At 49.0% G+C, this 14,238-nt stretch overlaps 1 protein-coding gene across 11 annotated transcripts in view; it reads left to right on the top strand.

Annotated features, from left to right (window-relative positions):
- The window catches only part of PTPRM (protein tyrosine phosphatase receptor type M), a 649,319-nt gene that overhangs the window by 611,322 nt on the left and 23,759 nt on the right, over positions 1 to 14,238 (top strand). For 8 of the 11 annotated variants that reach the window (XM_081561596.1, XM_081561595.1, XM_081561599.1 and 5 more), the window contains 7 exons: positions 4,740 to 4,856; positions 5,530 to 5,580; positions 10,112 to 10,266; positions 10,479 to 10,614; positions 11,756 to 11,905; positions 12,866 to 13,039; positions 14,070 to 14,201. In XM_081561596.1, the coding sequence (XP_081417722.1) occupies positions 4,740 to 4,856; positions 5,530 to 5,580; positions 10,112 to 10,266; positions 10,479 to 10,614; positions 11,756 to 11,905; positions 12,866 to 13,039; positions 14,070 to 14,201 (915 nt within the window). The remainder of the gene's footprint in view (positions 1 to 4,739; positions 4,857 to 5,529; positions 5,581 to 10,111; positions 10,267 to 10,478; positions 10,615 to 11,755; positions 11,906 to 12,865; positions 13,040 to 14,069; positions 14,202 to 14,238) is intronic. The other 3 variants (XM_081561601.1, XM_081561604.1, XM_081561605.1) reach the window with 1 other exon arrangement.

A 14,238-nucleotide genomic window follows, 5' to 3' on the forward strand; every position in this document is an offset into this window, starting at 1 on the left:
GGGAATGGCTACCCACTCCAGGATTCTTGCCTGGAGAATTCCATGGACAGAGGAGCCTGCCAGGCTATAGTCTATGGAGTCACAAAGAGTTGGACATGACTGAGTGACTAACACTTTCATTTCTTCACCTACAAGGAAGATGTTTTAAGGTTCTGAGTGCACCTGGAGCCTTAATACAAAGAACACTTGCTTTTCTGCAAAAACCCACCAGATCCAGGATCAATGGAAGAAGTAAGAGAGAGGAAAAATTTTCCCCTTAATAACATGTGGAAATAGTTTAATAGTAAAAGAAAATAATGTAGGTAATATGTAGCAGTACAAAATAATAATAATTTTTTTACAGAATCTCTTAAGTTGTTCCAAGACATCCAATTCATATGTGAAAGGGAAGAGACAGATTATTTTTGTAGGCATTACTGAAATTTTTCTGTCTTGAACTCTCATGATTGTCTTTCATCAATCTTTTTTTTCTTTTTTTAACGAATTGGGTATTTAAGAGTGACATGTGACCTGAGTAAAGATAGCCTTAACCTTTGATGAACTTATACTCATTCAGGAAGTATTCCTCTGCATTTTGATCCACCATCAACCTTCATATTAATGTAGCTGATTCAAGCCTTGCCTTCCTCTGTAACTTTAAGATGAAACCAGGAAAACAGAGAAAGTCTGCACTATCCCATTTTACAACTGAAAAATGGAGGCACCAAGAGAGGGACACACACTAATCATTGTCCTCGGTGGTGGCAAGTCTCCGGCCTTCAGCAGGATGATTTAGATTTAAGGAATGGCTAAAAGTCAAGGCCAGTCTGTTGCACAGGGTGAGGAACAAGCGGCCTGGGTATATGTGTCTCTTCAAAGTGCTGATGGTCTGTCATCTAGTTAGGCAGGAGAGAAAAGGAACAGGATGTTTCCCAGGGAGGTCTGCAAGATGACACTTAGAATTCCACAGGAGGCGTCAGGCCACATGTTTCTTCACAACAGATGAAAAGAGAGGTTACAGATATGGATGTGACCTTGTGCGTATTCTAAGTATTGTATATCCATTAATTAAGAGATGCTAATGGAAGACCAGATAGAAAATCAGAAGCCCTGCAGGAGGAGGTTGAGGCAGGAGCCTGAAGAGGGACTTGCTGGTGCCATGAATTCCCCCAAATTCGCGCCATCCAGACCTCCAGCAGTTAGAGCAGGCTTCAGGTGTGCTGCCCAAAGGAGAGGGCAGGGCCGAATGTGGCAGGTGTTGGAGGGCGGAGCTGGGAACCTAGGACAGGCCAGGTACTGTTATATACAGACTATCTCACTTACGCTTCAGAGTCTCCCTAAAAACAATGCTGTCATCCCATTTTGTGCATGAGAAAACTGAGGCTCAGGGGTACACATCATCGGCCGCAACACCACAAGTCAGCAAGAAAAATGCCAGTGCACCTCCATCTTACTTCATCACACAGGGGCCAGAGAAATCTGGATATTTAACAGAGTGAATGTTCTCATTGCTGTGAGATCTCTGTTGAACACAAAAAATCCTGGACACTATAGACCTGTTCTCTTGGAAGCTTCACTGGCAGGTGGCTCTTAACCAGGGCTCTTTAGTCACGATGCTTCCCTGCAACGTCCCCACTCTTGTCAACAGCATCCCCAGCAAAGTCACGCTCAGCCGGCCCCTGACAGCTGTTAATAGAACTGTGGTCACTCTCTCTCTGGATGTCTTTTTGGACAGAGTCTGCTGAAAACCCCTTGACGGATCAAAAGTTGTACCAGCGCCTTTGTCTTTTTCCTGCCTGCCGGCCACCTCCTCAATAGTTGTGTCTATTCAAGGGGTCGTGGTGGCTCCAGTGAAGGGCTGACTTCATCCTCCATGATCACAGGCTTCTTAGCAAAATGAGTCCTTGGCCCGGCACAGAGCAGAGAAACAGACCTTCATGGTCTGCCCCAGCCTCCATCCTGCCGCCTGAAGAGCTGGTGATACGAGAGCATCCACGAAGGAGCCGCTTGTGATCAGGGATACGAATGGAGGATGCTGCCATTGGATGTGTCTCTTCTTCCTGCCCCTTCCCCTCCTACCCTCTCCCACTCCAAGAGGCCAGGCAGCTAAAGTCATTTCAGGGCTGCCTGTTTGGTATCTGTCCCTGAAGCTGGGCCTGGAGAGACTGAAGACAGCATAATTGACCGTGAGCTTCTCCTCCAAAGAGCCCTGCTCTTGGGACCTGTCCGCAGCCTCTCCCAGCCACCATCCACTCATTTCTGGAGTAAGTCCCTCTCAGTCCCTGGGCCGGCCTCTCGTTTCCTCCTTTCAGGACACGAGCCAGGGCGAGAAGGGAGAGTGGGGCGGGTAGGCCGGCCCTGGCCCATGCTGGCTGTCCCCTCCGGCTCGCCACTGGTGAGGCCACAGTCGTGAGAACCCAGGGTCTCAAAGCAGAGTCCAGGTAGGAAGAGCTGGGTCTGACAGTCGTGATACTCTGGAAGAGGAGTGTTTGGAAACTGTCTCTGTGGCTCCTCTCGGCTCTACTGGGTGTGAAGCTCTCCCCACCCCCATGTCACAGGACCCTTTCCTAATTCCTGCGTGCATGCAAGCGTGCTCAGTCATGCCCAACTCTTTGCAACCCCACCACGCTCCTCTGTCCGTGGGATTCCCAGGCAAGAATACTGGACTGGGTTGCCATGCCCTCTTCCAAAGACACCCTGAAGGTCACAGTAATGTGTGGCCAGCCTGGGGAGCTACAGCCTGAGTGTCTGGGGCCTCTGACTTTATTGTACATGGGATCATTTGGGCTGCTGGCTAAAAATGACCCTTTGTGCAGGCAGTTAGAAATCCAGGAATTATTCTGCTTCCTGTACTGTTTCGCGTTTGTGAATTTTAAAGCCGGCAACCATGCCCCATTGGAGGCAGGAGCCCATCATGCACCCCTGCCGCCCTCCACGATGACGGGCAGGCAGCAGCCTCGGCCACAAGGTGCCCAAGTGATGGCCGGATGGAAGTGGCGCTGAGATGCTGGGTAACTGGACAAGCGTGATCGGGGCCTGGCATTCTGGGCTGAAGACTGTCTGGTGCCTTAGATGGTAAGGAAGCCGTGCGGGGAGCACTGGGCTGCAGTGGGCAGCACAGTCAGAGGAGAGGAGCGTCTGGTTCTACTGCGCCCGGGCTCCAACAGACACCTGGTAACCACTGGTCTGAACATCCGTGTCCGCAGAACGTAGAGGCCAGGCTACTCAAGCCCCGACTCCTCCACCTGGAAAGCCTGCATCCAGAAGGAAACATACTTTCCTCTTGACACAAGTCCAAGCAGTTAAAAAGATGCTAAAGTGAACCCAATTTAGAAAGGTTTTGAGTAGGCTGGAAACAGATGTGGCAAGCCATTTCAGGATATTTTGGGAGATGAGATGGGAGGGCGGGATGCAGAATGGCTCCGCCACCGCTTCTAGGCCTGCCCAGCCAGGTGCCTCTGCTCGAAGAAGGCTGCCCACAAGCACCTCTTTAGAAAGAGGCTTCCTTTCTCATAATGACCACTCCTCTGGGCCCCAGGGGCAGAAATAAGCAATAGAAAGCCCTCTGCTTGCCTGCAGGTAATAAGCAGGCCATCACCCAGTGTCATAGCGACAGAACTGGCACCTCTTATCAGACCATCAACAGAGGGCTCACATCCATGGAGGAAAGACTTTGAAGGGGTGTGGCATTTGAGATACTCTGCAAAGAACAGATGAAATATTCAGCTGGACAAATTGTGTGACTGGGAGGGGCCTGAGTAGGAGTCTGGACCGTGAGGTCTGCTAGGGGATCGGGCAGACCACCTGTCTCTGAACATAAAATACATGCAGCTCAAAAGAAGGGTAATAAAAATATAAGGATGAAGATGCTAGTCTAGTTGCAGCCAAGTACAAAAAAGATCTCTACGTGCCAGGCCAAAGTTAATTTCTCTTTAATTTCATGGGTAGTCATTGGAAATAGAAGTTTACTGAGCAGAGCAAGTCAGTGCCAGGGGGACCACACTTGGAAGGGTTTTTGCAGCTACTTGAGGAGGGGATGTCCACACAGGAAGTTAGCAGAGCCTTAAGTAAGATGGTGGCGGAGGGAATAAAAGGCCAGAAAACACATTTGAAAGCTGTTTCAACAGCTTGCTCAACTTGGCACTTGGTTGGGTTTTGGAGGAGGATCTCCAGGTTTTGTGCCTGGGTGACTGAAGAAATCATTAACACAGGGAGTTCACCAGGTTTTGTACATTGAATTTACTTAGACAAAAAATGAATCTGTAATTGTAACTTGAGAAAAACACATAGCTATTGCCTTCTTCAGAAAAAAATAAACTCTAATCTTGACTTTTGGCTCCAATTTCCTGCTCGATACTCCTCCAAAATGTTCCATCAATTTCTGAAACTAGAAGAAATTTTAAGTTCAGAGGAGCTAAAATATTGCAAGCTACCTTTTGTAGTTTACTTTTCCAGGCCACTCCTGAGTAGAAATAGACAGGAAATGAATGGTTACTGTAACTGAGATATTTGTAGTATAAATACAATCTGTTAACTTTAAACCATTTTCCTAGGTTTTATTCCTCCCATGACTCAAATTGTGTTTTATTCTGGGGAGAGAAAAAAAATATACAGGTGATCTAAAAGAACCAAGTTAAGCTATATTTCTGATTTTGTGCACAAATTGTATCCTATAAATTATACTGTGACCCATCATTTAGAGAACTCCAAAAAAAAAACAAAAACCCACTTTAGCCTCATTTCCTTTGTGTTTTCTAAAGGTCAAATGCTGCAAATACTGGCCAGATGACACGGAGATCTATAAAGACATTAAAGTTACCCTAATAGAAACAGAGCTACTGGCAGAATACGTGATAAGAACATTTGCTGTTGAAAAGGTAAGCTTTCACACTATTTTTGAAAAGCTACAGTCAGACATTAGGGATACCAGCCTCATTAACTTATCCAGGATAATTAATCCGTGGTCTCACCTGAACGCAGGTAGGCTGTAGCCAGTGATGACTCAAGACTGCATCCTACTCTCTGGTCCTGCAGCACCTCACTTCCATCTTTGAAGCAAATCATTCCCATTTCATAGGAATATGTATTTTGCCGCTAAACCAAAAGATACACCTAGCTGTCCACTTCCTTTTTCTTTTCAACCTGGTTGGTATTGTTCAGCCCGTCCCTCTGTCCTTGTTTGGAGGCAGTCGATAAATGTCCTTCATGCTGTATGTCCATGTGGGTTCCCCAGTGCTGAGTTAGCATCAGTGTGGAGACACAGGTTCTAACTCCTCCTGGATACCCTTCACGTCCTCAAGGCTTTCTCAGCCTGTGGTTTCATGCAGATGATGGACTTTCCAGGTGGAAGTGTCTACCTGGAAACATACATAAGTAGACATGGGACGCTTCTGCATGAACCAGCTTCTCCATTCACTCACTCCCATGCTGGTTTCAGCCCTCAGTCCCTGTGGGCGCGGCGTCCCAAATGCTCATCCCATGCGCATGGATGGGGCTGCTGCTCTGGGCATAACAGGGAATCTCCTTACCCCCCTCTTTCTGCCGACATAGGGAGGGCCCGGAGGAGAAGCACACTGCAGTCCGTCCCGAGAAGTGTCACAGGTAGGCTGCGGGGGGCGGGGAGTGGAGGTGATGTGCCCGGCGAGTTCTCTGCCTTGCTGTCCTCCAAGAAGGGGACCCCTGGTGCGGTCTCTGGGGTCCTCGGGCTTCTGTCCAGAGCTGGTTCTCTGCAGCTGAGCCCTACACTGGACCTAGCGATGCTGGCACGAGTTGCCCAGTGGTGGGTGCCCTTAGAGACCCCAGAGTTGTAAATGAACCTCTGGGCAGTTGGTTCCAGCCCTTATTCCCCCTGCATCTCAACGCAGTCTCCAGACTAACGAGACCAGTTGTGGGAAATGAAGAAATGGCAGCATTTGCTTCCTGGCTCGTTTACCCCGATGTTTTGAACACCTCTCCTGGCTTTCAAATCCCTATTTGTCATAGAATCACAAGGCTGAAGAGACTTTCGTTTATTTTAATCTGTTTCTCATACTATTTAGCATTTTTTTTCCCTTAGCCTGTCTTTTTTAATAAGCAGACAGGAGGCTTGAAGACTTCAAAGAATGTGGAGTTCTGGTTGACTCAATTCTTTAAGTTCTGAATCTCACACTTTGATGTCAGTTTTTTTTTTCCTTTTTAGGCAGAATCAGGAGGGGAAAAAAGAAAAGCATATGGAGGATTTTTGTATGGCTCTTGGCAAGAGCACTCATGAATAACTGCATTAAAACAGATAGTGATAAAAGACCCCGAATATTTTTTTCTTTAAAAAAAAAATCATCCGAAAGCCATCACTTAAACATGGAGTTCTTTGAACAATAGTCAGCTCTCTAATAAGCTGAAAATGCATCTCAGTGGCTAAAGGAAGGATTTGTTTGTTTCTTTGCTCTTTTTTTAACCTCTTAGTGTTCTCTATCCCCAGCTGCACAGAAATGTTTCTGAAACATCCAGTTATTTTAGTCCTAAGACAGCCAGCAAAGAGCTGGTGGAAGGGAAGGAAGGATGAGGAGCTTGTTAAGGCATTTGGGGAAATTGGAATGACATGTTAGTGATTTTCTAACCAGGCAATTGGAATCTTTAAGGAAAACAAATCGTTAGTACTTATGCGGAGCACTTCTTGTAGGTTTTAAACTTCCTCATTAGAAAGGAAACTTTAAAAAAAAAGAAAGAGAGAGAGAAACAGCCAAGTGAAGTGTGTGCTTTAAGAGTCCTGCAGTTCTGTTCTATTTTGAGAGGATTTACATCAAGGGACCTAAAGGTGAAAAATAGGTTTGGGCTTCATTCTGCAAACAAGCAGGAAGGTTTGCAATTTGAAACTGATCAATGCCTGTTTTGCATGGGGCGGTCCTCTCTCCTTTCCCATGAGGCTGATGACCCGGAGCTGAACAGATGTTAAATGACAAAGTGCCCATCCTGGCTGGAGGAAGACAGCTGAAAAGCTTCTGTGGATCTAAGCTGTCAGGGGAATCTATCCCCACCAGTGCTGGCAGTAAGGAAGCTGGCTACAGACACCAAATTCCCTCTGCAAGGAGGTGTCTGGGGCTCAGAAACACAGGAATATGGCCTGGAACCTGTCAGAAAGAACATGCATCTAGGGATTCATCCATCCCACACTTATTTATCAAGCACCCTCTCTGGATTAGGCTCTACCAGGCGTCTTCCTTCCCATTATAGTACACAGAGAATGAAGTAAATATCACACCTTTTGTTGTTGTTGTGCAGTCACTAAGTCGTGTCCATCTCTTTGTGACCCCACAGACTGCAGCAGACTTTCCTATCCCTCACTATCTTCCGGAGCTTGCTCAAACTCATGTCCATTGAGTCAGTGATGCCATCCCACCATCACACCCTCTGTCACCCCCTTCTCCTCTTGCTCTCAATCTTTCCCAGCATCAGGGTCTTTTCCAATGAGTTGGCTCTTCACCTAAGGTGGCCAAAGTATCGGAGCTTCAGCTTCAGTATCAGTCCTTCCAATGAATATTCTGGGTTGATTTCCTTTAGGATTGACTGGTTTGATCTCCTTGCTGCCCAAGGGACTCTCAAGAGTCTTCTCCAGTACCATAGTTCGAAAGCATCAACTCTTTGGTGCTCAGCCTTCTTTGTGGTCCAACTCTCACATCCATACATGACTACTGGAAAGATAATAGCTTTGGCTATACAGACACCTTTATATAGCATTAATATTTATTACAATTTATATATATACTGATGATACTGATTTATATCGCATTAAGTCTTGTTGAGCAAACTCCGAGAGACAGTGGAAGACAGAGGAGCCTGGCATGCTAGAGTCCGTGGGGTTGCAAAGTGTCAGACTTAGTAACTGAACAACAACAACAAAATCTTGTTAATGAAAAACAAACAAAAATATACTTGATATCAGCTTGCAATGTGTTGGGGCTTTGATCACCAATCACATCTATGATGTATCCCCCCAAATATATTACAAAACAGCAAAAGAGGGAACGGCCACATCCGTGAACAAGAGTGAGAGGTGACTCAGAAGCCACTCCATTGCTCGTCTCATCAGTAGTGAGCACGTTAGAGAGCAAGGTTTATTTGGGGAAGAGGTTTGCTGCCTCCCAGACACTGACATTTACCTGCTGAGAGAATGAGCCTCGCATCAGTTGGATGCCCCCTCCCCACCCCGTGATGGATGGAGTTCAGAATCTGGGGATGCCAGATCTGAAACCTAGCAAAGCTAGAAAACGAAGTGCTCAAAAACGTTAAAATTAACAGTGTATCCGGGACATACGTGCTCTCTTGTCCTCTTTGGAATGAAGAAATATTTATTATAGGCTTTGCCCTTTCCTGGAACCGCCCCTGCCCTGTCGTCCTACGTTAAGCCAGGGGAGCTCTCAGGGGTCACACAACCTCACCACTTGTCTTCTGAGGGAGGCTTTGGCCAACTGTTATCATGGTTTCAGCAAGAGGAAATGTGGGCTCCTAACCACCTAGGAATCTCGCTCTAGGGTCACAAGGCATATTTAGCAGATGACAGTGTTGACTTTCCTTTGTGAATCCCTGACGGCTTAATTCCTTAATGCTTAAACCGACTGAAGAATAGCGTGATTTTCTAAGAGAAACGAAGTTTCTGCACTTTTGTGTTATTAAACCAAGACAAATGAACACCCTGATAGCAAACAACTCTTATCTTTAGAACCTATAGCTGTTTGCCTCTTATAGTCTTTCAAAGCACATAAATTTCTTCCTGGCTAAGTTTCCATGAACAGTGACTGATGGTGAACATAGGGTTCCTGGACATTAAGTGCTGAGATAGTAAAACCACACCCAGGGCCTAACACAGAGATGGTGTCCAGGAAACAGTGCTGGAAAGAGAGAAGGGGGAAAGTCAAGTTTGATCTCAGGTTACCTCCAGCCTTGATTCTGGAGATAATTGTTTTCAAAACAGACTCTTGTTTTAAAACAGTCTTCATGCATAGATTCATAGTTAGGAAGAAAAAAATGGATATAAATCAATTTAACATACTTAGTTGCTCAGGCACGTCCAACTCTTTGCGACCCCATAGACTATAGCCCACCAGGCTTTTCTGTCCATGGGAGTCTCCAGGCAAGAATACTGGAGTGGGTTACCATTTTCTTCTCCAGGAGATCTTCCTATACCCAGAGATGGAACCCATGTCTCCTGCATTGGCAGCTCAGATTCCCTGAGCCATCAGGGAAGCCCATAAATCAACGTAGTTATTCTCAAAACAAAAGTAAATTAAAAAAAAAAAAATGTTTGAAGTCTGTTTCCTTCTGCCTCCCCTTCAGTTGTTTGACAGACCACCCTCCCTCTTCAGTTTACTCATCTAACATAGAATTCCAGCAAAAATACCTCTTGGTTTCCATGGCTCGTGTTTGCTGACATGCCTGCTTCCTGAAAGCCGACCACTGAAGACAGAGGGCATCTCCACATCTCTGCCACTCCAGACCCTGGAGTCAGGCCTGAAGAGCTACGTTTGCATCTGATTGTTGATGACCAGATGCAGGGATTCAGTGTTGACCCCAATTAGAAAGAGAAGCCTAACAAACTTGAGTTCCAATGAAAAGTGGTCCTCCGGCCTGTCTGGATGGAAGTGGTCCTTTTTCCAGGAGCCTTCCTGTACATATCGGCGTGTGCACAGCCCAAGTGCCTGGCGCAGATGGCACCAGGATACGGAAGAGCTGAATAGGGGTCTGCGTCTCAGCTGCTTGTCTTGAGACATAAACACCCCCTTAGATCCCTCCCACCCCCGATCTGTGTCTCGGGGCTCGCTCCTCACACCATAGGGTGTGAGTGACACACAGACTGTGACCAGAGCCTACAGCTTAGAAAGGAGGCTCAAGGAGGCTCAGCGCCCACCGCTATCCACTCACTGCCGTTGCACCTGTAAACGCACGTGTTCCCCAAGCATCACCTCCCCTTCCACCCCTACAAACATCTTCCTCCCTGTGATGAGCTCTCAAGAGTCTGTGTTACCTCGAAGAATGACTTTCTTCCCAGCAGTCAGTTACCCAGCCCCAGGCTCCCTGACACTGAGGGTCCTTGGCGCCCTCCTGGCCCCTCATTGTCTGTTTCCCTGTGTTCTCTCCCGTGCTGACCGGCCCCTGGCAGCGAGGCGTCCACGAAATCCGAGAGATCAGACAGTTCCACTTCACGGGCTGGCCGGACCACGGGGTCCCCTACCACGCCACCGGGCTGCTGGGCTTCGTCCGGCAGGTGAAATCCAAGAGCCCGCCCAATGCGGGCCCGTTGGTGGTACACTGCAGGTGAGTGGGGGCCGAATGAGGGCAGTGGGTACGAGTGCCCTTGGGGTGATGGAAACGTTTGGGAACTCGACAGAGGCATTGGTCTCACAGCGTTGCAAGGGTGCCAGGTGCCACTGAGTTGTACACCTTCTGGTGGTCGCTCCACATTCTGTGAGTTTCATCCCAGCGAGGATCCCTCCTGCCCCCCTGACTGAGCCCCCCTCTCCGTGCAGTGCTGGTGCGGGCAGGACCGGCTGTTTCATCGTCATTGACATCATGCTGGACATGGCCGAGCGGGAAGGGGTGGTGGACATCTACAACTGCGTGCGGGAGCTGCGGTCTCGGAGGGTGAACATGGTGCAGACCGAGGTACTGAAGCCCCTGTCCACCCCTGCCCGCCCAGCCTCGGGCTCCCTCCCCGTGGCCCACGTCCCAGGGCCAAGCGGTGGGTGGGGGTGGGGAGAGAAGCCGCAGTTCTGTCTTCAGAAACCCCCAGCAGAAAAGGTGAGGCACGTGGCCATCCTTTCTTCCTGCCCTCCCTCCTTCCTTCCTTTTCTTTCTGCTCTCATAAACGCATGAAAAAGGCCAGGAGTCTTCCAGGTACTAGAATCTGCTCCCCAAGCCCAGCTTTCCCCTTGCTCTGCATCCAGGGTCCCGGTCGAGGCTCCACTTTGAAGCCTTCAGAATTTCAATACCGTTTCTTTTTATTGTGTCTTTTAAACTAGCTGGTAACCAGAGCGAGACCACCCCTGAGAATAGACAGGCATTTGCAGAGTGATTTTTAAGGGTAATCTCTGTGCATTTCCTTCTCTTCCGACTGTCCTTAAAAATTCTGTCCAGTGAGTGGCCTGGCATCGTGGGAATTTGCCCACTTTCTGGAAGCACTCTGGAACTTCTCTAAGTTAGAATTCAAGGTGTATCAGGAACTTAAGTGTTTGAGAAAAACTATTCCATCCTGCTCCTAGGAAATTAATGTTTTTACTAATGTGCGTGCATGTTAAGTCGCTTCAGTCATGTCCAACTTTGTGCAACCCCATGAACTGTAGCCCACCAAGCTCCTCTGTCCATGGGATTCTCCAGGCAAGAATACTGAAGACGGTGGCCATTCCCTTTTCCAGGGGACCTCCCTGACCCAGGGATCGAACCCACATCTCTTACGTCTCCTGCATTGACAGGCGGTTTCTTTACCACTAGCACCACCTGGGAAGCCCCAGTTTCTGGTGGTGTCCACCAGTGTGTTCAAGCCTTCTGCACTGAGCCCCTGTTTACCTCTCCTCCCACTCTCCTCTGCACATGGCCAGCCACTAATGCCTTGCCCTCCCGTTGGAGGGGGACAGGATTACTGGCCCTGGGACAGCCCCCTCCGAGCAGCCAGGTCCCCTCCCCGGCCTTCTCTCTGGAAGGAAGGCGTGCTCTGTGACGGGTGAACCATTGTTCTCTGGTCCGAGAGGGGCTGCCTCCCCTCCTCCTCTGGTTCCTGGAAGTTACCTTGGTTTCTCTGCTTCCCCAGGAGCAGTACGTATTCATCCACGATGCCATTCTGGAAGCCTGTCTCTGTGGGGACACCTCGGTGCCCGCTTCCCAGGTCAGGTCTCTCTACTATGACATGAACAAGCTGGACCCACAGACCAATTCGAGCCAGATCAAGGAGGAATTCCGGGTAGGTCCTGCTAAAGGGACAAGGCTGTGACCTTGCTCCTAAGAAGAACCTCAGAGTAGGCTCCAGAACCCTTGAACCCACACAGGGCTTCTCAGCCTCAGGACTGTTGACGCTGGGGGCTCAGTTGTCCGTGGCTGAGGGGCTGTCCTGTCGGGTGTTTAGTGGCATCCCTGGCCGCTTTCCACTGGATGCCTAAGCCCCGCCCCCCCCCCACACACACACCGTCCTGACAGCCAGACTGTGTGCTGATGTAGTTAGCGTCCCCGTGTCAAGACCATTGGTCTGGCAGAGCCAGGTCCTACCCCACCTCTGCTCAGGGAGCAGATGCCAGACCGACCCACAGTGTAACCCCAACGGCTAGACCAAGCCAGGCACATTCAGAGTGCTTGCCGGCAAGAGTGCATGCATGCTAAGTCGTTCAGTCGTGTCCGACTCTTCCTTATCGACCCTGTGGACTGTAGCCCACCAGGCTCCTCTGTCTATGGGATTCTCCAGGCAAGAAGATTGGAGTGGGTTGCCCTGTCCTCCTCCAGGGGATCTTCCCCACCCAGGGATCAAACTCGCATCTCTTAAGTCTCCCGCGTTGACAAGCAGGTTCTTTACCACTAGCACCACCCAAGTGCTCTGTGCCATTTCTCATGTTTGCCTTGGGTCTGAATGCACCTGACTCCACACCTAACTCCAGCCTGACCCCTGCCAACCTCTCCCTCCAAATGCCCCGGTGCCCAGTCCTAGCTGGACTTGTTGGCACCTGATCTGGCATAGGCACAGCGGTCCTTGTGTCTGATGGGCTCTGCCTGTGCACAGAGTCCTGAAGACTAAAGAGAAATAAAAATTTCATTGTGTAAGTGGGGTCCAGGGAGTGGGGAGTGGGGCCGTCAGCTGCAGGACACAGGGGGTCCCCTGAGGTCTGCACAGGAGAGGGGGTTCTCCTCCCGAGCGTGCCTCCTCTGCCTCCAGACCCTGAACATGGTAACGCCGACCCTGCGCGTGGAAGACTGCAGCATCGCGCTCCTACCGCGTAACCACGAGAAGAACCGCTGCATGGACATCCTGCCACCCGACCGCTGCCTGCCCTTCCTCATCACCATCGACGGCGAGAGCAGCAACTACATCAATGCCGCCCTCATGGACGTGAGCCCCACCCCCACCCCCACCCCCACCCCCACCCCCACCCCCACCCCCACCCCCGCACCCCCTCCCTGGGCAGGACACGGAGGGATGTTCCTCCAGGGGCGGCGCCTGGGTCCTGGTTTCCTTTAAAGGCGTAAACTGTGCAGCGAAGTGCACTTCCGCCTCCGTATCTGTTTCTGTGTCGGGACCGACGTTCTTGGTCTCAGGGAGACCCCGGTCCAGGAGGACTGACAAATGAAGGGTGTGTCGGCGGTGCTCTGAGCTCTTCAATTTTTTAACCTGCTGGCCGGAGAGCACGAGACAGCTATTAAGTCAGGAAGGCAGTGAAGTGGGATAATATGGTTTGCAGCATTATTTTAGTTCCCATTCCTCCTAATTTAGGCAGTAATTAACATGGGGGAGAAATTGCCTGTCAGCACAGATAGTACACAACCCATTACCTCCTGTCAGTCTATTTACTTCTAACTGAATGAGCATTTGCTGTTCAATTGATGGGAAAAGTGAATGGGGATTTTCAGTGCTAATACGGAAATTTTAATTCTATTGGTGTGATATATCGGTAAAAAGGTATTTAAGCTTGTCTGAGCTCTGCAGAGCTGTCAAAAGCGTGTGTGTCCTTGGATGGCAGGAATAAGTAACACCATCTCACACATTTAACAATAAGCGCACAGATTTTAGGAGAAACGGAACTATCTTAATCATGCATATTTTAAAGTAAAGTTAAATTTTTCTCCATTAAATTAGTTATGTGTAGAGTCAACATTGTCTTTCTACCAGAAATACCAAAAAAAAATTGTAGGAGATACTTATTAAGTTTTCTTAGTATCAAAGTGAGGTGACTTTGGCATTATTTTTCTGCAGATGAGTCTATATTTGGCCTGTTTTGGCATGGACCATGGTGATAGCATTCAACAGTTGTTAAATATGTTCAGTGTTTTGTGTCATGGGCTCCCTTGTGTACAAAATAACTTAGCTCCCTCCTGTCACGTTCTCCCGGGTCCATTTGGATCTCTCTTGTTTGTGTCTGCAGAGCTATAAACAGCCTTCGGCTTTCATAGTCACCCAGCATCCTCTGCCAAACACAGTGAAAGACTTCTGGAGGCTCGTCCTGGATTATCACTGCACGTCTGTGGTGATGCTAAACGATGTGGACCCCGCCCAGGTGAGATGCGTGGACCACGGCTGCCAGAGCCCGGCCC

This window comes from Giraffa tippelskirchi, chromosome 14 (assembly GCF_054371585.1).
Source record: "Giraffa tippelskirchi isolate mGirTip1 chromosome 14, T2T-mGirTip1v1.2.pri, whole genome shotgun sequence".
In the NCBI taxonomy this organism is placed as follows: Eukaryota; Metazoa; Chordata; class Mammalia; order Artiodactyla; family Giraffidae; genus Giraffa; species Giraffa tippelskirchi.